The 24,004-nt window shown below is 56.5% G+C and overlaps 1 protein-coding gene across 2 annotated transcripts; it reads left to right on the top strand.

Moving 5' to 3' along the window:
• The first annotated feature begins 435 nt into the window (after nt 1-435).
• Nucleotides 436-23,927, top strand: DAXX (death domain associated protein). 2 transcript variants are annotated; one of them, XM_084841284.1, is made up of 8 exons: nt 436-493; nt 906-1,305; nt 4,689-5,487; nt 19,145-19,389; nt 20,247-20,412; nt 22,255-22,735; nt 23,004-23,190; nt 23,612-23,927. In XM_084841284.1, the coding sequence occupies exons 2-8, from the start codon at nt 1,030-1,032 to the stop codon at nt 23,669-23,671; spliced, it is 2,214 nt and encodes a 737-aa protein (XP_084697410.1). In that variant the 5' UTR covers nt 436-493; nt 906-1,029; the 3' UTR covers nt 23,672-23,927. The 2 variants fall into 2 exon arrangements, with proteins under 2 accessions (XP_084697410.1, XP_084697409.1); XM_084841283.1 differs by lacking the exon at nt 436-493 and adding an exon at nt 525-598.
• The last annotated feature ends 77 nt before the right edge of the window (nt 23,928-24,004 follow it).

Below are 24,004 nucleotides of genomic sequence, written 5' to 3'. Positions count from 1 at the left end.
GATGCCCCTCTGGAACCAGTGGAAAATCCCATAGGGAGGCGGAGGACGCATGCGCAGATGTATATTCTCTCTCGCAACCAAATTTATGACGATGTGTGAGGGGGGGTAACCTCTCCCCGATTCCCACCGATGCGCGCCCGCCTCGAAGTTATTTTTCACACACAGCCACACACGCTCACGGCCCCTTTGGATGCTCCAGGGAGTTCCTTTCCTGTTCACTTCGCCCTCGTAATGGAACAGTCCGAGAGGGCGGGGCCAGCGGCCCCTCAAGCCAAGTCACGTGGGAGAAACGGGGTGGGGTTATTTGTTCCGTACGGCAAAATGGCAGCGCCCAAAACCAGCAGGGATTGGCGGAGGGGAGAGAGAGGGTCGAGCTCGCCAGAGGGGTCAAGGGGGCGCGCCTGGGGTCCCTGGGCAGGGAGGGAGGGAGAAGGACGGCTGCGCCGCCGCCCCCTCCTCCTCTGTCCGTACGGCAAGATGGCGGCACGCGAAGGTGGGCGAGGCCGGCCCTTCCGGTCCTGCGCGGCGCGCGGCGAGGGGGAGAGACGCATCGAGCCGGATAGAAAGGCCGAAGGAAAGGCGGGCTCGGGCGGGGGCGGTGAGGGGGCCGCGAGGGGAGGGGCGCTCTTCCCGGCCCTCAGTTCGGGGCGGGGGCGCCGTCTGGCGTCTCGGCGGGGCGCGGCGGGGCGGGGCGGCCCTCGGGAGACTGAGGAGGGGGCGTCAGTGTGGCTCCTGGCTCGCGGGGAGGGAGGACGGCAGCCCCTGCCCCCGCAGCCTTCGACCCCCACCCCCTCCCCGCCCAGGCACACGTGTCTCCCCCCCATTGGCTGGCTCACCCCCGGGCGGGACGCTGGGGGCCCGCTGGCGCTCCCCGGGTAACGTTCCTTCTTCTCCCACCACCCCAGATGCCGCGCCGCTCGTCGCGTGCCTGCCAGCGCGGAGGGAGCTGAAGCCCCCCCTCGGCTGCCGCCCGGGATGCGCCCCCCGCCTGCCGCCCCCGCCTGCCGCTGAGCCCCGCCTGGGCCCGCCATGGCCTCCCCCAGCGAGAGCGGCGGCAGCAACAGCATCATCGTCTTGGATGAGGACGAGGACGGCGCCCCCCCGGCGCCTGCGCCTGCGCCGGCCCCTCCTGCGCCCCCCGCACGAGGGGACAGGCTTCCTGGCTGCCCGCACAGCGCTGCCCCCCTCCCAGAGCCCTCCTCCAGGCCTCCGCCTCAGGCCAGCAGCAGCTCGGGGCAGAAGAAGCCCGCCCTGGGGAAAGTCCCCGCCAGCCTCGAAGCCGAGAACCAGCGGCTCTTCGCAGAGGTGAGTGGAACTAGGCATGCTGCCCGCACGCGCACTTCCAGGAATGGTGGTGCTAAGGTTTTTTCTATTTATTTATTTTCTGGGGAGCGCAAACTAGAGATTTTGAGAAGAACTGGAATGTTTTGTTTCAACCCTGAGCGTTTTTTGCTGCCTTAACCACATTAAATGAAGATAAGAGTGTAAGAAGGTCTTGCTAGAGCAGAACGAGGGTCCTTCCCGTCCAGCATTCCATTCACACAGTAGCCAACCAGCTGCCCAACGGGAAGCCCCCAAGCAGGACCTGAGTACAACAGCACCCTCCTGCCCAAGTTCTCCAGCAACTGGTGTATGTAGGTATACCGCCTCTGATACTGGAAGTAGCTTATCACACAGCTGTAGACTCAAGAAGGACCGTTTTCCGATGCTGCCAATGGCTTAGAATCATAGAATAGTAGGGTTGGAAGGGGCCTACAAGGCCATCGAGTCCAACCCCCTGCTCAATGCAGGAATCCAAGTCAGAGCATCCCTGACAGATGGCTGTCCAGCCTCGTCTTGAACGCCTCCAGGGTGGGAGAGCCCACCGCCTCCCTAGGTCATTGGTTCCATTGTCGTATTGCTCTAACAGTCAGGACGTTTTTCCTGATGTTCAGCCGGAATCTGGCTTCCTGTCACTTGAGCCCATGATTCCGTGTCCTGCACTCTGGGATGATCTAGAAGAGATCCTGGCCTTCCTCTCTGTGACAACCTTTCAAGGACTTGAAGAGTGCTATCATATCTCCCCTCAGTCTTCTCTTCTCAAGGCTAAACATGCCTAGTCTTTCAGTCTCTCTTCACAGGGCTTTGTTTCCAGTCCTCTGATCATCTTTGTTGCCCTCCTCTGAACCCTCTCTAGTTTGTCTGCATCCTTCTTAAAGTGTGGTGCCCAGAACTGGACACAGTACTCCAGATGAGGCCTAACCAGTACTGCGTAGAGGGGAACAAGTACTTCCCAGGATTTGGAAGCGATGCTTCTATTAATGCAGCCCAAAAGAGCATTTGCCTTTTTCGCAGCCACATCTCATTGTTGGCTCATATTCAGCTTGTGATGGACAGCCATTCCAAGATCCTTCTCGCTTGTAGTGTGGTTGAGCCACGTATCCCCATCTTGTAACTGTGCATTTGGTTTCTTTTTCCTAGGTGCAGAACTTGGCATTTCTCCCTATTAAATGCCATTCTGTTGTTTTCCGCCCAGCGCTCCAGTCTATCCAGGTCACTTTGAATTTTGTTTCTGTCTTCCAAAGTATTAGCTATCCTTCCCAATTTTGTGTCATCTGCAAATCTGATCAGCTTTCCCTGCACCTCTTCCTCCAAGTCATTAATAAAAATGTTGAAGAGCACTGGGCCCAGGACTGAGCCCTGTGGTACCCCACTCGTTACCTCTCCCCAGTTTGAGAAGGTCCCATTGATAAGCACTCTTTGAGAAGGTCCCATTGATAAGCACTCTTTATCTGTAGCCAACTGTGGATCCACCAGATCGTTGTTTCATTTAGCCCACTTTGAGCTAGTTTGCTCATCAGGAGATCATGGGGTACTTTGTCAAAAGCTTTGCTGAAGTTGAGGTATATGATGTCTACAGCATTCTCACGGTCTACAAGGGAGGTGACTTGATCAAAAAATGAGATCAGATTTGTCTGGCAGGAGTTTTTGACAAATCCATGTTGGCTTCGAGTAATCACGGCATTGTTGTCAAGGTGCTTCCAGATGGATTGCTTTATGATCTGCTCCAGAATTTTCCCAGGGATTGATGTCAGACTGACTGGTCTGTAGTTCCCAGGTTCCTCCTTTTTACCCTTTTTGAAGATAGGGACAACGTTAGCCCTTCTCCAGTCATATGGCACTTCCCCCGTCCTCCATGATTTCTCAAAGAGATTAGACAGCTTCATATAAAAATTTTCACCCACGCATCTTAAGCGCTTTAAATTTTGTCCTAAAAAGCCTTTTGTTCATCCCGAAAGGGGAAATGTTTTTTAAGTCCTCAGAAACCCCCCCAGGGAAAAACTTTCCCACTTTCCTCTCTGGACCTTCACATCTCTGCTTCCCAAAGAGGGGTGAGAACTTCAGCCTTAAGGTAAGCCACCCCCACCCCACTGTTCCTTCAAGGGCGGAGGAGGACCTTCTTGTATCAGCCTGCATCCTGCATGGTGTTCCCCTGCCTCTCGCCCCTTTGAAGCTTGTCAGTTTCAAAGTTGTCCCCCTAGCAATTCTGTTAGTGACAAATATGTCACTGAAATATATGTGCGAAATAGATCTAATAAATAGTGACAGTGAAACTGAACGTGCCCCAACAACCTCAGTGGGAGAGAGTTGAACTCTGTTGAAACAGATGAGTGGTTGTCAGCGTAACATGCACAGTGTGTCAGCAGTTTTCAGTATCTTTGTGTCCCGTTGTTGTTTATTTGGTCAGTCGCTTCCGACTCTTCGTGACTTCATGGACCAGCCCACGCCAGAGCTTCCTGTCAGCCGTCACCACCCCCAGCTCCCCAAGGTCGAGTCCGTCACCTCCACCTCCAGAATATCATCCCTCCACCTTGCCCTTGGTCGGCCCCTCTTCCTTTTGCCTTCCAAAAGTGTCCTGTCCCCCCCATTAAAATTAAAACAAGTCTAAGGGAACCCTGCTTGTAGGTTCCTGGTCGAAAGCTGGTTGGCCACTGCGTGAACAGAATGCTGGACTAGATGGACCCTTGGTCTGATCCAGCAGGGCTCTTCTTACATAGTACATGCTGTTTTTAAATATTTGCAAGAATTCCAGTAAAACGTTCTACATAATATAAAAGTTGAATCACATTAAACATGCTTCACTTTCTCTCCTCAAATATATCTGGTCAAATATTTAGGGCGTGTTGGCACACAAAATTAACATGGGTACTTTGTTGTTTACTAAATGCAAGTACTTCAGCTCCTTTGTAGGTTGAGCAGCATTGATGTGCGAACCTGGACTGCTGGGTGGTTTAGGGGCTAAGCAACCTAGAGGTTAAGCCAAAAACAAACCATGGGTTCACCGCTGGGTTGTTTAGCCCCTAAACAACTCCATCCTTCCTGTTCACACATCACGCTCTGCAGGAGCTGATCATGGGCTGCTGAGTAAAAGGGGAAGAGCAGGACGCACCTGCTGTCTCCTGCTCTTGCCCTACAGCCCCTCCGTTTTTAAACTGAAGGGTCGCCACTACTTGTGAACCAAGTCGCTGCGTGTGCCTTCACCTATAAACCTGAGCTCCTGTGCCAGCTTGCTCGTGAGGGTGTTTCTTTCAAAGCAGCCTTCTCTGCGCAGGCTCTGGTCCCTTGTGGTGCTCCCTCATTCGGGGGGGGGGGTCTGGGGGCTTGTCCTGCGTGTCCTTTCTGACCCGCCTTCATCCCTCTCCCTGTAGTTTGTGGCCTTCTGCTCCGAGCACACTGTGGACCACCCAGAGGTGATGTCCTACCTGGCTGGCCGGCACCAGAAGACCAACCCCGAGTTCCTGGCCTCGGTGGAGTTCCGCAACGTTCTGGGCCGCTGCCTGACGCGGGTGCAGGCCCGGCGGAGCAAGGTCTATGTCTACATCAATGAGCTCTGCACCGTCTTCCGGGCCCACTCCCAGAAGAAGAAGCTGCCTCTAGTGTGCAGCGCCGCCCCCGCCGAGGCCGCCCCTGCCCCCACAGACCCTTCCGAGCCACCCCCCGAGGCAGCCAAGCCCCACGTGGCCTCCAGGCGGCACATCCAGGACCTGGAGAACCTGCTGCGGGTCTACGCCAAGGAGATCCGGCGGCTGCAGGAGCGGGAGCTGGACCTGGAGGAGCTGGATCGGGAGGACTCCGCATACCTGCTGGAGAGCCGGCTCAAGCGGCGCATGATGCGCGTCTTCCAGCGCCTCTGCGAGCTGAAGGACTGTAACAGCCTGACGGGGCGGGTGATTGAACAGCGCATCCCCTACCGTGGCACCCGCTACCCGGAGGTCAACCGCCGCATCGAGCGCCTCGTCAACCGCCCTGAGGCCTTCCCGGACTACGCTGACATCTTGAAGGTGGTGCAGAAGGCCAGCACCCGCCACAGCCTGGGCCTGCCCAAACGCCAGATGGAGAGCATGGCCGCCGACGCCTTCCGCGAGGTCGGCAACCGCCTGCAGGAGCGGCGCCACCTTGACCTCATCTACAACTTCGGCAGCCACCTCACCGACGAGTACCGGCCCAGTGAGTGTATGGGGTGCCGGCGGTGTACTGGGTGGGGCACCGGGTGGGGGGCAGGCTGCACTCGGTACTGACTCAAGGCGCTGGGGCGCGTCGGTTCCGTGGTTGTCTTACTGAGGGCTGGTAGAGAGACCTGTAACGTCGCCAAGATCGTTCTCAACAAAGGAGGGAAGCACAATAGTGGCGGAGCACATCAGTCGATGCAGCAGTGGATAAAAACAGGGTGCTGAACAGGCGCAGTAAGAGTTAAACACTCAACCGTGGCTAAAAAAGTGTGATCTGAGAGCCAGTGTGGTGCAGCGGTTAGAGGGCTGGACGGGACTCAGGAGACCCAGTCCCTACTCGGCCATGGAGCTCACTGGGTGACTTTGGGCCAGCCACCAACTCTCAGCCTGACCTACCTCACAAGGTTGTTGTGACGATAACGTGGAGAGGAGGAGGACCATGTGGGCCTGCTTGGGCTCCTCGCAGGAGAAAAAGGTGGGGTGTAAGCATCGCACATACAGACCCTGAGCAGGGGGACAGGCGGCCCCTGGCCTCTGCTGGATGGGGTCTTGCAGGCTGGGCTGCACTGGGGTCTGGTCTGGCCTTTGGGTGCCCAGGGCCCCTGCGGTTCGAAGCCCCTTGCGCCCCTTCAGCCCACCGGCGGGGCTCCCTCCTCAGCAAGGAAGGACCTTGCCAGAGGGGCCAGCCAGCTCCCGGGCTCCAGCTGGCTTGCTGCAGAGCGTTCTCAGTGGGGCTGCCTTGCAGACCACCGGGAGCCCTGGCAGCCTGTCCAGGTCCCCAGGGCAAAACGGGTCATCCCGATGTGCTGCCAGGAGCGTCCCTCCACGGCGCCCATCTCCGCGAGCGGCTTCTGGAGTGTTTCCAAGGGCCAGTTTTGACCTAAGTAGCACTAAAACTGGGGGGGGGGGTCCTCCAGATGCGGTTGCACTCCAACTCCCATCACCCCTGGCCCATCCTGGCTGGCTGGGGCTGGTGGTGCTTGGAGTCCAACAGCATCCAAAGAGCCAGAGTGCCCCCCTGTGCCTGTTGGGGACCTGAAGGCTGCTCCCCACCATGCCCCGGCAGGATCACCTTTGGCGGCACTGCTCCTCCGCCCCGCCCCCTTCGGAGGCCAGGCCAGAGGGGGCTGCAGCAGGGCCTGCTCTGCAGCTGTGCCCGTCAGGACAATGGCCTGATGCCCAGGCTGTTGCTGTGGAAAAGGACTCGCTGGCGTCCCGCTCCCTCTGGCATAAATTCCACCTCTGAGCCCAGTTTTGCTCTTGCTCATGGTGTCTCTTTTCTTCGTAAGCCCCTTTCAGTGTTGATGTGGACAAGCGGGCTAGAAATGTTTTCAGCACACCAAGAAGCCACGTTTCCAGACCCTTTGAGGAGGGTAGTGTTCATTTCTTCCCCCTAAAAAAAAAGAGAGAGAGAAAGGCGAGATGGAGGCTGGGGGCGGGGCAGCTGGTGCTCTGGGGCGATGGCCTGGCTGGCTTTTCACGGGGCGGGGCCAGAGCTTGGAGGAGCCTGCAGAGCTGGCGTGGCGCTGGGGCTCGGCACCCAAGGCAGCAGCGCTGGGGCTCGGCACCCAAGGCAGCAGCGCTGGGGCTCGGCACCCAAGGCAGCAGCGCTGGGGCTCAGCTCAGCCCTTGAGCAGCCTGGTTTTCAGGAAGACGTGGGGTGAGGGGGATCACAGAATCACGGAATAGTGGGGTTGGAAGGGGCCTGCGAGGCCATTGAGTCCAGCCCCCTGCTCAGTGCAGGAATCCCAGTCAGAGCGTCCCCGACAGAGGGCTGTCCAGCCTCGTCCTGAATGCCTCTGGTGTGGGAGAGTCCACTGCCCTGGGGTAACTTGATGATGCTGTTTTGTGCTCTTGGATGAGCAAGATAAGGTCATCAAGAGCCTAAGTGGCCCGGCAGCTCCTGGAGAGCCCCCTTCCCCCTGCTCTGCCAGGGCCGCGTGGGCTGCCCAGGTGGCTGCTTGTCTCCTGTTTGGCTGGAGCCAGGTCCACTCCAGATGCCCAGGCCTTGTGAGGGTCCACCCCGCTAGTGACTTATCTGCCTGTGTTTAATGCCTCCCGCTCTATAGCTGTGTGCCCCCTCACCCCTGTGCGATCTCCATTTAGGTATGTATGTGTGTGTTTTTTAAATTGGTTCTGTGGTGCACCTCCCCAAAATCTGATGTATGGCCCTACAGGTAGAGGAGTGGCTTGGAGGCCATCTTGTCTGACCCCCTGCTTGGGGGGGAAATCCAGAGCTGGCGCTTCCCTGACAGGGGGCTGCCCAGGCCCTTCTTGAAGGCCGCCAGCCCTGGAGAGCCCTGGACCACCCTTCCGGGTCCTCGGTTCCATTCTCAAATGCACTTACCGCCAGGAAGTTCCTGTGAGTGTTCAACCGAAGTATCCCCTCTGCCAGTTACTTCAGCCGTTCAGGTTTAGTCCCGCCCTCTGCATCAACATCAGGGGACACGACTCTGCCCTCTTCTGTGGGACAGCCCTTCAGGGCATTGAAGAGCACAGTCTTGTCCCCTCACCCCGCCAGTCTTCTCTTCTCCAGGCTAAACACGCCCAGTTCCGTCAACCTTTCCTCCTAGGACTTGCTTTCCGTTCCCCTGGGCATCTCTGTTCCCTTCCTCTGAGCCTCTTTCTGGTTGTCTACATCCTTTTAAAGTGCAGCCTCCAAAACTGACCCCTTCATGGATCACTGCCTTGTTGTGGCGAAGGGGCTTGCGTAACTCAGGGAAGCCATAAGCTATGCCGTGCAGGGCCACCCAAGATGGACAGGTCATGGCGGAGAGTTCTGACAAAATGTGGTCCACTGGAGAAGGAAATGGCAACCCACTCCAGTATTCTTGCCAAGAAAACCCCATGGAACGTATCACAAGGCTAAAAGATATGATGCCGGAAGATGAGCCCCTCAGGTCGGAAGGTGTCCGATACACTACTGGGGAAGAGCAGAGGGAATTTCCAAGTAGCGCCAGAAAGAGTGAAGCAGCTGGGCCAAAGCCGAAAGGACACTTAGCTGTGGATGTGTCTGGTGGTGAAAAGAAACTCCGATGCTGTAAAGAACAAAATTGTTTAGGAACCTGGAATGTGAGATCAATGAATCAAGGTAAGCTGGAGGTGGTCAAACATGAGATGGCAAGATTGAACATCGACATCTTGGGAATCAGTGAACTAAAATGGACAAGCATGGGCGAATTTAATTCAAATGCCCATTATATCTACTACTGTGGGCAAGAATCCCTTAGAAGAAATGGAGTAGCACTCATAGAACAGTAGGGTTGGAAGGTGCCTACAAGGCCTTCGAGTCCAGCTCCCTGCTCAATGCAGGAATCCAAGTTAGAGCATCCCTGACAGATGGCTGTCCAGCCTCGTCTTGAGCGCCTCCAGTGTGGGAGAGCCCACTACCTCATAGTCAACAAAAGGGTGGGAAAAGCAGTACTGGGCTACAATCTCAAAAACGATAGAATGATCTCAGTGCGAATCAAGGAAAATTGGGGTCACGAAGAGTCGGACACAACGACTGAACAACAACTCCAAAACTGAACATGGCCCTCCAGATGAGGTCTGACTAAGATGGAGTAAAATAGAGCAATTGCTTCCTGTGACTTAGAAACCCTGGTTCTTTTAATGCAGCCTAAGATCACATTAGCCTTTTTTGCAGCCGAATCACAGGGCTGACCAATGTTCCGCATCTCATCAGCTGCAGCCCCAAGATCCTTTTCACGTGTTTTACTCCCAAGCCAGGGGTAGTACTCAGCGGTGTCATTCTGCAAACTCAAATAGCACTAGAGGAGCTCAGCTGAATCTTTCCGTTGTGTAACTGATTGTGCAAGCAGTTGCACAACAGGTTGCATGAGAGTTATGTGCAACGGGTTGCACAAGAGTAATGGAGAACTGCTTGCACAAACACGCTGCCGCAAAGTGCTTTGGCTGGATTGTTCCCTTGCGCACAGTTCAAAACCTTGTTTCTGCTGCACATCATCATTTCTGCGGACAGAATGACAGCTGGAGGGTGCCTCAGGGTCCCCTGCTCCGCACCTGGGTGTTTGGTTTTGGTTTTCCTTGTCTTTTTAAAGAGAAAGGCAATATAATACGCAATATAATAATGGTAATAAGTACTGGTAGTAGCACCGTTGCAGAATTTTGCCTGTGCCTCTGTTGAATTCCATTTTGTTCGTTTTCTACCCTGTCGAGGTCATTTCTGTTTCGTTCCTGCCTTCTGGTGTGTTTGCGGCCCCTCCTAGTTCTGCATCATCAGCAAGTTAGAGTCACTCCCCATCCCTCCTCTTGGTCCTTGATGAAAAGCACGGAGGAGCCCCAGCCCCAGCAACAGCCTTTCTCGGCACCCCGCTCCTGGCCGAGGAGGAGCTGTCGCAAGCCCTCCTTAGGGTGGTTCCCCACTGGCAGGGGATCTACCTGGTGGCCTCATCACCTCTAACCTCCGCTGTCATAGAATCATAGAATAGTAGGGTTGGAAGGGGCCTACAAGGCCATCGAGTCCAACCCCCTGCTCAATGCAGGAATCCAAGTCAGAGCATCCCTGACAAATGGCTGTCCAGCCTCGTCTTGAAGGCCTCCAGTGTGGGAGAGCCCACCACCTCCCCAGGTAATTGGTTCCATTGCCGTATTGCTCTGACACTGAGGAAGTTTTTCCTGATGTTCAGTCGGAATCTGGCTTCCTGTAACTTGAGCCCATTATTCCGTGTCCTGCACTCTGGGATGATCAAGAAGAGATCCTGGCCTTCTTCTCTGTGACAACCTTTCAAGTACTTGAAGAGTGCTATCATATCTCCCCTCAGTCTTCTCTTCTCAAGGCTAAACATGCCCAGTTCTTTCAGTCTCTCTTCATAGGGCTTTGTTTCCAGTCCCCTGATCATCTTTGTTGCCCTCCTTTGAACCCTCTCCAGCTTGTCTGCATCCTTCTTAAAGTGTGGTGCCCAGAACTGGACACAGTACTCCAGATGAGGCCTAACCAGTGCTGAGTAGAGGGGAACTAGTACTTCCCGGGATTTGGAAGCGATGCTTCTATGAATGCAGCCCAAAATAGCATTTGCCTTTTTTGCAGCCACATCACATTGTTGGCTCATATTCAGCTTGTGATCGACGACAATTCCAAGATCCTTCTCGCTCGTAGTGTGGTTGAGCCACGTATCCCCCATCTTGTAACTGTGCATTTGGTTTCTTTTTCCTAGGTGCAGAACTTGGCATTTGTCCCTATTAAATGCCATTCTGTTGTTTTCTGCCCAGCACTCCAGTCTATCCAGATCACTTTGAATTTTGTTTCTGTCTTCCAAAGTATTAGCTATCCCTCCCAATTTTGTGTCATCTGCAAATTTGATCAGCATTCCCTGCACCTCCTCCTCCAAGTCGTTCATAAAAATGTGGAAGAGCACTGGGCCCAGGACTGAGCCCTGCGGTACCCCACTCGTTACCTCTCCCCAGCTTGAGAAGGTCCCATTCATAAGCACTCTTTGAGTCCGATTCTGTAGCCAACTGTGGATCCACATGATCGTTGTTTCATCTAGCCCACTTCGAGCTAGTTTGCTCATCAGGATATCATGGGGCACTTTGTCGAAAGCTTTGCTGAAGTCGAGGTATATGATGTCTACAGCATTCCCACGGTCTACAAGGGAGGTGACTTGATCAAAAAATGAGATCAGATTTGTCTGGCAGGAGTTTTTGACAAATCCATGTTGGCTTCGAGTAATCACGGCATTGTTGTCAAGGTGCTTCCAGATGGATTGCTTTATGATCTGCTCCAGAATTTTCCCAGGGATTGATGTCAGACTGACTGGTCTGTAGTTCCCAGGTTCCTCCTTTTTACCCTTTTTGAAGATAGGGACAACGTTAGCCGTCCTCCAGTCATCTGGCACTTCCCCGGTCCTCCATGATTTCTCAAAGAGAATAGACAGCGGTTCTGAGAGTTCTTCTGCCAGTTCCTTTATGACTCTAGGATGCAGTTCATCTGGCCCTGGAGATTTGAACTCATTCAAAGTAATGAGGTGTTCCTTGACCATATGCCTGTCGATCTCAAGCTGCAATCCTGCCCCTTCAGCCTGTACTTCGCCTTTGCCAGGGGGGTCATAGACCCTCTCTTGGGAGAAGACTGAGCCAAAGTAGGAATTGAGCACCTCTGCCTTTTCTTTGTCCTCTGTTATCATTTTGCCATCCTTATTTAATAGCTGAACAACCATTTCTTTCCTCTGCCTTTTACTATGCATGTAGCTGAAGAAAGCCTTTTTGTTGTTTTTAGCATCCCTCGCTAACCTCACCTCGTTCTCCGCTTTAGCCTTCCTGACGCCATCCCTGCAATTCTGTGCTACCTGCCTGTACTCTTCCTTTGTTACTTGGCCTTCTTTCCACTTCCTATATGTGTCCTTTTTTGTTTTCAGGTCATCCCTAAGCTTTTTGTGAAGCCACATTGGCTTCTTCTGTTGTCTTCCACCTTTTCTTCTTGTTGGAATTGTTTGTGATTGTGCCTTGAGAATTTCCTTTTTTAAAAGTTCCCACCCATCTTGGACTCCTTTTCTCGCTAGCATTGCTTGCCATGGGACCTTACTGATCATTGTTCTGAGTTTATTAAAATCAGCTTTCCTAAAATCCAGGGTACGCGTTTGAGTACACTCGGCTTTTGCTTCCCTTAGAACCAAGAACTCAAGTACAACATGGTCGCTTTCCCCCAGAGTTCCTGTAACTGCTGCTTTATCCACTAAGTCATCTCTGTTGGTTAGGATCAAGTCAAGGATAGCCGATCCTCTAGTTCCTTCCTCTACTTTCTGTAGGAGGAAGTTATCCGCCACACAAGTCAGGAATTTCCTGGAGGGGCCATGTTTTGCAGAATTTGTCTCCCAACAAATATCGGGGAAATTGAAGTCCCCCATTACTACTACATCATGCTTCCTTAAAACATTGGCTATTTGCTTTTCAAAAGTTTCATCCTTGTCTTCTCCTTGATTGGGTGGCCGGTAGTAGACTCCGACCACCAGGTTCCTTGTATTCTTTGCTCCATTTATTTCAACCCAGATGCTCTCGATGGGGCTACCAAGCTCCTCCTCCTGTATTTCTGTGCAGAGATAGGTATTTTTCACATACAGTGCAACCCCGCCTCCCTTTCTGTTCCTCCTGTTCTTTTTGAACAAGTTATATCCTTCAACTGCTATATTCCAGTCATGAGAGTCATCCACCAAGTCTCAGTTATACCTATCAAGTCATAATTTCCCTCCTGTATTAAGAGTTCAAGTTCGTTCTGTTTGTTTCCCATACTCTGGGCATTAGTATATAGACATCGAAGACCATGTGCTTCATAGTCTGGCTTTCTTCCTACCTGTGTCTGAAGACTATTATTGGGCGCTATCAGAGCTGTTCTCTCCATTGCAGTGCATGCGCCTACGTCCATTGTTACCCCCAACATTACATCTCCCTTCCCCGTAGGATTCAGTTTAAAGCCCTCCTGATGAAGTTCTTCATGCTGTGGCCAAACACATTCTTCCCAGCCTTTGTGAGGTGCAACCCATCCCTAGCCAACAGCCCATCTTCCAGGAAGTATAGCCCGTGGTCCCAGAATCCAAATCTCTCTCGTCGGCACCACCTTCGTAGCCAGTCATTCACCCGGAGTATTTTTCGTTCCCTTTCTATCCCTCTTCTAACTACTGGAAGGATGGATGAGAAAACTATCTGGGCCCCAAAGTTCTTGAGTTTCTTTCCCAAAGCTTCAAAGTCTGACGTGATCTCTTCGTAGCTCCGCTTGGCGGTATCATTTGTTCCCACATGGATGAGAAGAAAGGGATACCTGTCAGTGGGCTTTATGAGTGCAGGCAACCTTTCAGTCACGTCTCTAATCTGTCCTCCCGGGAGACAACATACCTGGCGAGTCCACGGGTCTTCGCGACATACTTGGGTCTCGATCCCACGCAGCAAGGAGTCTCCCACTACTACCACTCTTCTCTTCTTCTTCTTGTAGGCCTGGGTTTCATCGCCTCTGTTTGACTGACCTTTAGCCTCTTGCTCACTCTCATGCAGGTTCCCCTGTGATTCTTCCTCTGCAGGCTGTCCTCCAGTCTCATCTGCAAGTACCTGGAATCGGTTCCACAGCTCCACCGCTTCCACTGGTGCAGAGTGTCGTCTAGTTCTTTTTCTCCTAACTGTCACCGTTTTCCAAGGAGTATCCTCTACTCCATTTTTCTTCACCTCAGCATTTCCCACTGCCTCATCTTGCTGTTGCTCTTCAAGCTTCTGGTCTGCCCTTTGCTGCTGTAGTTCCCCCATTCTGTCCAAGAACTCTTCGTGTTCTCTTATTCCCCGGAGGGTTGACAGTCGCCGCTCCAGTCCACTTACTTTTTCCTCCAGCAGCGTGATCAACTTGCACTTGTTGCAGGTGTAGGCCATGTTGTTCTCCGGCAAGAAAACAAACATTGCACACACCTTGCAGGTCACCACCACTGGAGAGTCCTGTCCTTCCATAGCCTCTTTTCCCTTTTTGTGTCTAGCTTTGTGATTGTTCTAGACTAGCCTGTGCCTGCTCCTCTACTCAGTAGAGGTTAAAAGCAGAGTCCCACTGGTGTGGAAGTGTGTGTTACAAGACAAACAAATGAAAAAAAGTTAGTAAAAAAAAAATAAAATAAAAAAAAAATAAAAAAATGTTAGGGGCCTCCCCCTTGACCTCCCCTGCCGAACTCCCCTGGCCAACTCCTGTTTGCTCCCCCTGTCTGCTCGCTCTGGTCGCTCGCTCTCTGGGAGCTGGCCTGCTTCTGTAGTCCCTGGACCAGCTGGAGCAGCTTGCTCTGCTCTGCTCTGCTCTGCTCAGCTGGGAGGCGGGAAACAGACTGAAGCTTCCCGCCCAGTCAGCTGCTGGGAGTACTCAGGCCACACATCCCCAATTCAGCTGGAGCTCTCAGAAGCTCCTGGTGAGCTCACAGCCAGTCAGAAGGACAAAGGGCAGCGCCCTGGGCTTCCTGCAACCCACTTACCTCTTAGCCTCTGTCTCCTTTGTCTCCTTTGTCTCTTCAACCACTGCAACTCCCCTGGCCAACTCCTGTTTGCTCCCCCTGTTCGCTCGCTCTGTTCGCTCGCTCTCTGGGAGCTTGCCTGCTTCTGTAGTCCCTGGACCAGCTGGAGCAGCTTGCTCTGCTCTGCTCTGCTCTGCTCTGCTCTGCTCTGCTCCTGGCCTTCTTCTCTGTGGCAACCTTTCAAGTACTTGAAGAGTGCTATCATATCTCCCCTCAGTCTTCTCTTCTCAAGGCTAAACATGCCCAGTTCTTTCCGTCTCTCCTCATAGGGCTTTGTTTCCAGTCCCCTGATCATCTTTGTTGCCCTCCTCTGAACCCTCTCCAGTTTGTCTGCATCCTTCTTCAAGTGTGGTGCCCAGTTAGGTGTCGCTAACGGTTTTGCTGAACAGAATGTCGGCGGGGGGCTCCGTCAAAGGTTTCTCTGGAATCAAGGCTGGCATCGGCGGTGGCATTCCCGCAATCCACTGCACTAGTCCCCAAAGCGGGGCGGGGGGGGGTGTAGTCCGGCAGGGTCCCTCCTTGGCCTGCAGGTGCTGGCTCAGCCCCTGGGTCGTCTGTTCTGGGCCCTTCCCCAGGCTCAGAGGCAGATGGAGCGGCTGCAGTTTCCTGGCTCTTCCATCCTTCTGTGGACCAGAGCCACGGTTGCATGTCTCCAGCCCTGCAGCGCTTTGCCTGTGACAGGCATCTGTCCTGAGCGTGTGCCAGCAGCACTGGCCCAAGATGCCGTGCACCTGAAGGCGGCTCAGCCTCGCCTGGCCGCCAATGCCCTCGCAGTCCTGAGTGCGGCTCTGGCCCCCCCTCCCCAGTGCCGCTCCGTTTGGACGGAGGCGGGGGCCAGATGGGCTTGAGCGGCTCCCCCTCCTCCTGTGGCCCTTTAGCATCTCACCATCCTTCCCGAGCAGCTGCCTTCACCCTTTCCTTCCCCTTTCTTGGAACGTCCCTGAAGCAGCTGGGGGGGGAGGGCCTTTGGCCTTCCTCTCAGGCCTCCGTTTCTCCTGCACTCCAGCTTTCCTGGCACTGTCCTGACCAGTCTGGGCTACTTGTCTCTCCTCGCCACTGATGACCTCTTCTGCTTTCCCTCCGGGGCTTTGAGGGCCAAGCGCAGCTCTTCAATGGGGCCTGGGAGGGGAGCTCCTGGGACTGCCCAGGGTCCCCCCGGACTCCCTGAGGTTAGATCAGAGCTGTGTGGGCTGGGCAAACACACCCGTTGGAAGGCAGGCCTGGATTTGTCCTCTGGCAGATTGGTGCTGGTGACACTTTCAGCGCCTGTTCCAGGCGTCACCTCCATGGCTGCAGAGGTGGATTTGAAGGCCCCTGGTGGGCGAGGGCACTTGAGGGGTGCGTCTGGACATTTTAAAGGTACGGGGAGAAACCATTTTTCGTGGGTTGGGAGAAAAAGACACTTTGGGGGAAACTTGCTTTACTGCTTCAGCAGCATGACATGCATCATTGAGAACACAGACCTGCTTTATGCCTGGTGGTTTAACCTGTGCGTTGGCGGGCCGGGCCAGAGCATGCACACACCGCCGCCCACCTCTTCCACTTGGCATCCACTTTCTCAAGCAACCCCGGAACGTGCCGTCCTTGGCTCGGCTGATGTGACATCCAAACCCAGAACTCTGGCAGCATGAACCCAGGGTTGTCCTTTCCTCGAAACCTGAGGGCTCCGAGTTCGGACATCACGTCAAACAACACAGGGATGGGACATTCCAGGGTTCTTGGGGACCTGAATGCAGAGTGGAAGGGGAGATGCCTCAGGCGGTTGACACGATCGCGCCCAAGCGCCCTCTCCCTCTGAGCAGAGCCTGGCTAGCTCCTTGGTATACACCTGAGCTGAGGGCAATGAAGCAGGAGGGGAGACGGCTGGAACGCAGGTGGAGGAACACTCGGGCCGAGTCTGACTGAACACAGGTAAGAGCCCACTATTGAGCCCACTCTGTGGCGGTGAGGGTGGCAAAGAGACAGTTCTTTTCCACCAGCATTGCGTCTTCTCAGTGTCGTCCAGCGGAGCTTTTCTGAGTGGTTTGCGGGCTGTTACATTCTGGGCCAGGGAGAGAGATGGTGGAACCCTCGGTAGCACGCTGTGATGAGTTTACACGGCACTTTGAGGATAAAGTCGCTCAGATTCGTCATGAATTGGACACCACCATTAATGCAGTTCCATTGGTCGAGGTGTTCAGAGCACCGTCTGGTCCAGTTTTATTGGATGAGTTTCAGTTACTGAGGCCTGAGGATGCGGACAAGGTGCTTGGCCAAGTCCGATCGACCACTTGTGTGCTTGACCCTTGCCCTTCACGGCTTATTAAATCAAACAAGGAGGGGTTGTCCGGCTGGGTTCAGGAGGTTGTAAATTCCTCCTTGAGAGAGGGAGTGGTGCCGGCCGCTTTAAAAGAGGCGGTAATCAGACCACTCCTGAAAAAGCCTAACCTTGACCCAGAGGATGTTAACAATTATAGGCCAGTGGCCAACATCCCCTTCTTGGGCAAGGTGATTGAGCGGGGGGCTGCAGGACAGCTCCAGGCACTGTTGAATGAAAGAGATTATCTAGATCCATTTCATTTGGGCTTCAGGCCTGGTTTTGGAACAGAAACTGCCTTGGTCGCCCTGTGGGATGACCTCTGCTGGGAGAGGGACAGGGGGAGTGCGACCCTGTTGATTCTCCTGGATCTCTCGGTGGCTTTCAATGCCATCGACCATGGTATGCTTCTGGATAGGCTGTCTGGGCTGGGAGTAGGAGGCACTGCACTGCAGTGGTTCCGCTCCTGCTGGGATGGCCGATTCCAGAAGGTGGTGCTGGGGGATTATTGCTCTGTGCCATGGCAATTGTGCCAGGGGTTCCACAGGGCTCTATTTTATCCCCCATGCTGTTCAACATCTACATGAAACCGCTGGGGGAGGTTATCCGGAGGGGTGGGCTGAAGTGCCATCAATATATGGATGACACCCAGCTGTACTTCTTTCTCATCAAACCCAGGTGAGGCAGTGGCTGTTTTGAATCAAGGCCTGGGAATGGTAATGGACTGGATGAGGGCCAATAAACTGAAACTCAGTCCAGACAAGACGGAGGTCCTGTTAGTGGGTGGTTTGTCTGCCCAGCTAAGTGATATTCAACCTGTTCTGGAGGGGGTTGCTCTCCTGCTAAAGGGCCACGTTCGTAGTTTGGGGGTGCTCTTGGATCCAGAACTGTCACTTGAGGCACAGGTGAACTCAGTGGCACAGAGCACTTTCTATCAGCTTAGGCTGGTATACCAACTGCGCCCTTATCTGGACAGAGAGAGCCTAGCGACAGTTATCCATGCTCTGATCACTTCTCATCTGGATTACTGCAATGCGTTATACGTGGGGCTGCCTTTGAAAATGGTCCGGAAACTTCAGCTGGTCCAAAATAGGGCAGCAAGATTGTTAACAGAGTGGCCTGCGACCTCATATTATGCCAGTACTTTTCCAGCTGCACTGGCTGCCAGTCCATTTCCAGGCCTGATTCAAAGTGCTGGTATTAACATTCAAAGCCCTTAACGGCTTGGGGTCAGGTTAGCTGAAGGATCGCCTCCTCCCATATGTGCCTGCCTGGCCCTTAAGATCATCCTCAGCAGCCCTTCTCCATGAGCCCCTGCCAAAGGAAGTGGGGCGGGTGGCTACTAGGAGGGCCTTTTCTGCTGTGGCACCCCAGCTGTGGAATGAGCTCCCTAGTGAGGTTTGCCTGGCACCTATATTGTATTCTTTCTGGCGCCAGGTGAAGACCTTTTTATTTGCCCAGGCATTTTAGCGTTTTAGCTTTCTAGACTTTTAGCTTTGCTGTTTTAAATCTGTATTTTAAATCACTGCACTGCTGCTAGGTTTTATTCTGGTTGTATTGTTACACTGTTAATGTTTTATATATTTTATATTGTTTTATTGTGTGCTCTTTGGTTTTGATTTTTGTGAACCACCCAGAGAGCTTCGGCTATTCGGCGGTTTAGAAATGAAATAAACAAACAAACAACTGTGCGAAGTGGGTTAGGCTGAGAGTCAGTGATCGGCCTATGGGCATCCAGGTAGCTTCACGGCCAAGTGGGGACTGGAACCCATGAGTACCAGTCCAACCCTCTAAGAACTACTCCACGCTGGCTCTCTTATTAGACCCTCAGTGTGCGCGCGGGGGGGGGGGGGGGGGCGCTTTGGGTTGCATGAGCCCTGCAGAGCAGTCCATAGAGAGGGGTCTATGGCAGCACTGCTATGAGCCCAGAGGTGTTTTCTAGCCTGCTGGCAGGTGGGTATTGTGAGAGAAAGGCAGCTGAGAAGCATTTGATGGAAAGGGTGATGCTTCCCCTTCTGAAATACTTCCTGCGTCTGACCTCGCTGTTTGCGGTCCCTCACCACCCTGTGTGCTGTATGTAAACCTGAAAGTCACCATAATACTCCATGCATCTGATGAAGTTACCCATTCCCAGTCCAGTGTTCTAACCACTGCACAGCGCTGCCTATTTTCCAAGTGTTTCCTGCTGCAAATACTGTGGGTCCAACCTGGTTTGTGGTGGGGGGGGGGGAGAGGAAGGGGTCTGGCCATCACCTGCCCACAGGAATGCCATGGGGGCAGGCAGGACTTGAAAGCCCTCGCACGCCCTGGCTGTGTGTCCTTGGTGGTGGGTCTGGCCCCTTCCCCGCTGATGCCTGTTGCCTTGACAGATTCGGACCCAGCGCTGGCTGACAGCGAGCTAGCGCGGCGCCTGCGGCACAACCGGGAGCTGTCGGTGCAGCGCCTGGAGGAGGTGACGTCGCAGTTTGCACAGCTGCAGGACAGGACCGAGGAGGAGGAGTGGCGGCGGCGCAAGCAGGGGGGGCGCGCCCCGAGGCGGCCGCAGGGGGGGCCGGCCCCTCCCCTGGTGTCGGGCGCGGCAGCAGGGGGAGCTGCCACCACCAGTGCCAGAGAGGTGCGGGGCCACGGGCCGGGCGCGCGGGGTGCCAAGCGTTGGTGCGGCCTGCTCTTGGGGCAGCCTCCCGACCGGCGCCCCCACATGTGCGCAGCCACATCCTGTCCTTCCAGTCCGTGTCGCCAAGGCCTGGAGGGGCTTCCGCATGGGCCCGGGGGGGCAGGCCCTGCCCTGTTTTCTCTCTCCCCCACAGACCAACCAGCACCCTGGCTGACTCCCTCCCCCCTTCCCAGCCTGACAGAAAGGGCCCTGAGGCTTTGGGAAGCTGGAGCTCAGCAAGCAGGACGGATGGTGGCACCCAGGGCTGTGGTCCGCTCCCCCAGCCCGGCGCCTTCCAGGGGCTTGTACGGCGACAGCCTTTTCATCCTGGCTGGGGCTGATGGGCATTGTAGTCCAAAACATCCGAAGGGCACTGGTGTGGGGAAGGATGGTGTGGGTTTTCGTGTGGTGCAGAATGCGGCCCTTTCCTCAAGCGTTCCTTGAACTCTCTGCTGGCCTGGCTGGGAGCAGAGAGGGACCCGGAGCCAGGACAGCCGTGCACCATCTCTGCTTTGCCCCCAGGTGTGGCCTTTGCCAGACCTCTCTGTAGCCAAGGGGCCAAGTGCCCCTCCAGAAGGGCCAGGGGCTCACTCCCATGGCATCCTGCTTGGGGGTCCCGTAAGGACTCCAGGACATGCTGCAGGGGGCTGTGCGAGCAGCACCTGTGCTCGTCAGCAGGGGAGGCGGCCCCGGCGTGGTCCAAGGCAGCAGGAGACGGGCCTCAGGGGGCCCCCTCCACGGCCCCCGGAAACTCTGGGAGAAGGGGCTGCTGGGCAGAGGGGCTGTGCTGGAGACCCCCTCTCCGTCTTGTTCTGTAGGGCAGCCCAGGCCCAACGGGGGCCAGCAAAGAGGCGTCTCCAGCAGACCAGGAGGAGGAAGGCGAGGAGGAGGAGGAGGAGGAGTCGCCCTCCTCCGAGTCGGACGTGGAGGCGGAGCTGGAGGCGCACCTGGAGGCTGGAGAGGATGCGGGGGGCCCTGTGCCAGGTAGGCGGTGGCCGCTTCAGAGGGGCGGGGAGCAGGGCCCTGCCTGGATTGGCCCAAATTCCTCGCCAGTCTGGTGCTGAGTTCCCACAGCGGCTGCTCAGGGGCCCGCGTGTCCTGAAGCGGAGCCCTGGCTTGGGTGCGGAGGCCCAGGCCCAGCCTGCCTGAGGCCTTCATCCAGCCCAGAGGCTTCCCTGGGAAGCCCTGCCCCCTCCCCCCCGGCCACTGGGTTTGGCTTCTCCTGGCACTCACGCAGGGCACCCCCTTCCAAGGCTGCAATGCTCTTCTGCCAGGCAGGAAGGGCTCTGGGCCAAAGGAGGCCGGTGCTGCCAGGGTCTCTGGCCAGCCCCTGTGTGGCCCTGCCCCGCTACCCGCTGGCATGTAGCCCCGAGAGCTCCTCCCTAATGGCACTGGGTCCTTGGGACAAAGCACCCCCCCATGTCCTCAAACAGCTGCATGTGAGTGACAGGGGCCAGTGACTGTATAGGGGGCGAGGGGCTGCCTCGGCCTGACCTGGTGCTGAGGGCGCGTCTGCACTGTGCACGTGGCCCAAGGAAGCCATGGCATGTGCTCTCTTCCTTTTGTTTCCAAGAACGCGGTCCGTCCCCTGTCCCCCCCCCCCCCAGCCGGGTGCCTCCAGGGGCTTTGGGTTGCCACACCTGGACCACAGCAGACTGACCGGGGCTGCCAGGGTCCAGGCCCCGGGGGGGCTCTTTGGAGCAGCTGGAAGCAGCCCCATCTCAAGCGCCAAGGGCTAGAGGGGGGATGGACTAGCGCAGCCGGCAGACTCCGGTTCGCCAGCTCACCTCGGGCTTTTCTGGGAAGTTGGTGGGGGAGCTAATCGAAGCCACTTGCCATGGAGGGGCTGTGCTTCTGCGGCTGCAGTCTCTTGCCGGCCCCGCGAGGCTCCCAAGCCCCCTGGAAGGCTGCAGGGAGGCCATCCAGGATCGCCCGGCTCCTCCAAGCCCGCAAGGCTGGAGTGCTTTGCTGAGCCCCAGACTGACTGCAGCGTTGACATCTGTCCCCCCCCCGAAGGAGTGCCTCCCCGTGGGGATGAGGGGGCCTGTCGGGCTCCCCACCCTTGGCTGGTGCCTCCCGCCCTGCTTTGGCCGGCAAGGCACTCTTCCGCTCCGTGTGCCTGCCTGGGGGCTCTGTGGGGTATGTCCCTTGAGCTCTCCTTTGGAAGGCTGTGGAGCCCAGTGGTGCTGGCTCTGGAGGCCGCTGCTGGCAGGAATGAGCAGCCCTGGGGAAAAGCAGGCGGCTGTGAGCCGCCCCAAAAGGATGGCCTCAGCCATCCCAGCAATGCACGCGGGACCCACGGGGTGGGGTCTCCCTGGGCTAGGAACGTTGGGAGCAGCCCCCGCGTAGGCAGAGCTGTGGTCCGTCTGGCTGGCTGGTAGTGGCTCCAGAGTGCTTTTCCCAGCCAACACAGAAGATGCCAGGATTCGAATGTGGGATCTTTTGTGTGCGAAGCCAGTGCTGGGCTCTCCGGTCCCTCCCAGGGTGGCTTTCTCACTCGCTCTCCCCTGGTGTAGAAAAGCGGCTTTGAGCCCAGTAGGTTCCAAACACTGGTGTTCAAGCCTCCTCTTGAACAGATGCTGCATGGAGCCTTCAAAGAGGGGTCTGCGGTCCATTCTGTTTTCCTTGTGAGGCAGGTGGCTATTTTTTTAGAGAACAAACACCTCCATCTCTGATTTCCATTAGGCATTTAAACGCTGCCCTAGGACCACATTTTCAGGGTGGCTTACAGAAAGAGCCCCCCACCTTCCTAGTTTCTCTGCCAGGTGCGGGGGGCGACAGAACGGTGGCCGGCCGGGCCTGAGCCCCTTCCTCCTCTGCCCACAGATGAGGCCCCCCATGCCGAAGAGGTGGAGGCCGACCAGCACATGGATCTGGAGGCCCCGGAGCTGATCCTCTACTCCTCTGCAGAAGACCTGGATGATGAGGAGGACGAGGAGGAGGAGGACGAGGAGGAGGAGGAGGACCAGGGTGGGGAGGAAAGGGAGGCCAGCCGGCTGGTGGTGCCACAGGAGTCCCAGCCCCACAGCCCTTCGCCCGCTCCCAGCAACTCCCCATCCCAGCAGTTCTTTCTGGCGATCGAGGCGGCGCTGCCCCTGGAGGCCGGGGAGACGCCCCCGCCCTCCCCCCCACCTCAGATGAATCCAGGGGGCGCCTCCCTGCCCGAGCAGACGGCCCGGACACCCCTCAAGCGCCACTGGTCCCTGGAGGACGAGGCTTCTCCCCTGACGGACCGCACCCCAGCCCATGGGATCAACGGGAGGCCCCCCCCCAAGAGGGGCAGGCGGGAGCATCGGGGCCCCAACAGGTGAGGGGGGTTCTCCCCAGGGAGGTGAGGGAGCTGGGGGCTTCCTTCCCCAGACCCCCAAAGGGGGGGGAGGGAGCACAAGGTTCTCTGCACCCCCCCCCCCAGCTGCTGTCCAGGCCGGCCCAGAAGATGCCCAACTCCCCTTCCTTAAGAACAGGGATCTTGGGCAAGTGAACGAAGCCACCCGAGTTGCAAGAACTTGGAGGGTGGGGGTTTCTCCCCAGAAGGGGGCCGGATGGCGCTGATCCTGGCCCTCCTTCCCTCGCAGCTGCATAGAGGTGCCCAGCACAGGCTCATCTGAGGAGGAAGGGGAGGTGCTGCTCTGCTCACTTGCCCCCCGCAGCCCAGCCCCCCTGGCCGACTCTACCTGGGCTGACTCCCCCGGCCGGGCCCTGGTCACGAGCTCCCAGGGCAGTCCGCAGCACCAGCCGCACCTCCTCGCCACGGTCTGCAAGGTAAGTGGTGGTTGGGGGGGGGGCAGTCTGAGGCTGGCCAGCTGCCCCTACTGGCAAGCAGGGCGGCCTGGCACAGGCACACAGGGAGCTCTGGGTCGCATGGCCCCGTGGCAGCGCCCGGGCCGTGAATGCAGGAGATCCCCCACTGGCTCCAGACGGGGTTGGGAAGGGCCCCTGCCCCAAACGCCAGGAGGTCCCAGGAGCAGGGCATCGGTCCAGCACCAGTCCTGGGCCCTGTGGCTGGCAGCCGCTTTCCCCTGCCCAGCACTGAGCCTTCCTTGCTTGGCCCTGTGTACGTGAATTGGACCGGGGGGGGGGGGGCTGATGCGGGCTCAGTGGGCCCCTGTGTTCCGTGCCTGGGCCAGGCCAGCCGTGTCCCCCAGCAGCCCTGTGTTTTGACGCCCCCCGCCCCTCCCCCTAGGCCAGCGTGGCGACGCAGTGTGACCCGGAGGAGATCATCATCCTTTCCGACTCAGACTAGCCGCCAGTCCACCTGCTGGTGCCCCAGACCACGCCGAGAGGGAGACGGACGGACGGACGGAGCGGAGGGGGCCAGCCCCGCGGAGGCCGCCGACTGGGTGGGCCACGGAGGGCGTCCTGGGGCCGGGGAGGGGCACAGTGTTTTTCCTGGGTACTCCGGGCGGGCGGGGGGCCTGTGTATTTATGCCCTGAACTTTTGGGAATTGGTTTTACAAAAACGGGGTAAATAAAAGAATAAATATTTTCTCTATTGACTACTTTGAGTGCGAGTTCTACTACGGGAGGTGTACTGGGCGGGGGCGGGGTGATGGCCGGCTGCTAAAGCGGGAGGGGC

This window comes from Heloderma suspectum, chromosome 2 (assembly GCF_057233095.1).
Source record: "Heloderma suspectum isolate Gila_16-S chromosome 2, 16-S_ref, whole genome shotgun sequence".
NCBI lineage: Eukaryota > Metazoa > Chordata > Lepidosauria > Squamata > Helodermatidae > Heloderma > Heloderma suspectum.
Note: the sequence above shows the minus strand (reverse complement) of the source record. Positions and strands in the feature narration are given on the sequence as shown.

Excerpts from the sequence above, each read along its gene's own strand:
- DAXX (XM_084841284.1), top strand. The coding sequence starts at position 1,030 with ATGGCCTCCCCCAGCGAGAGCGGCGGCAGCAACAGCATCATCGTCTTG. Across the intron at positions 5,488-19,144 it reads CACCGACGAGTACCGGCCCA|ATTCGGACCCAGCGCTGGCT; the intron begins GTGAGTGTATGG and ends TTGCCTTGACAG. Across the intron at positions 22,736-23,003 it reads GAGCATCGGGGCCCCAACAG|CTGCATAGAGGTGCCCAGCA; the intron begins GTGAGGGGGGTT and ends CTTCCCTCGCAG.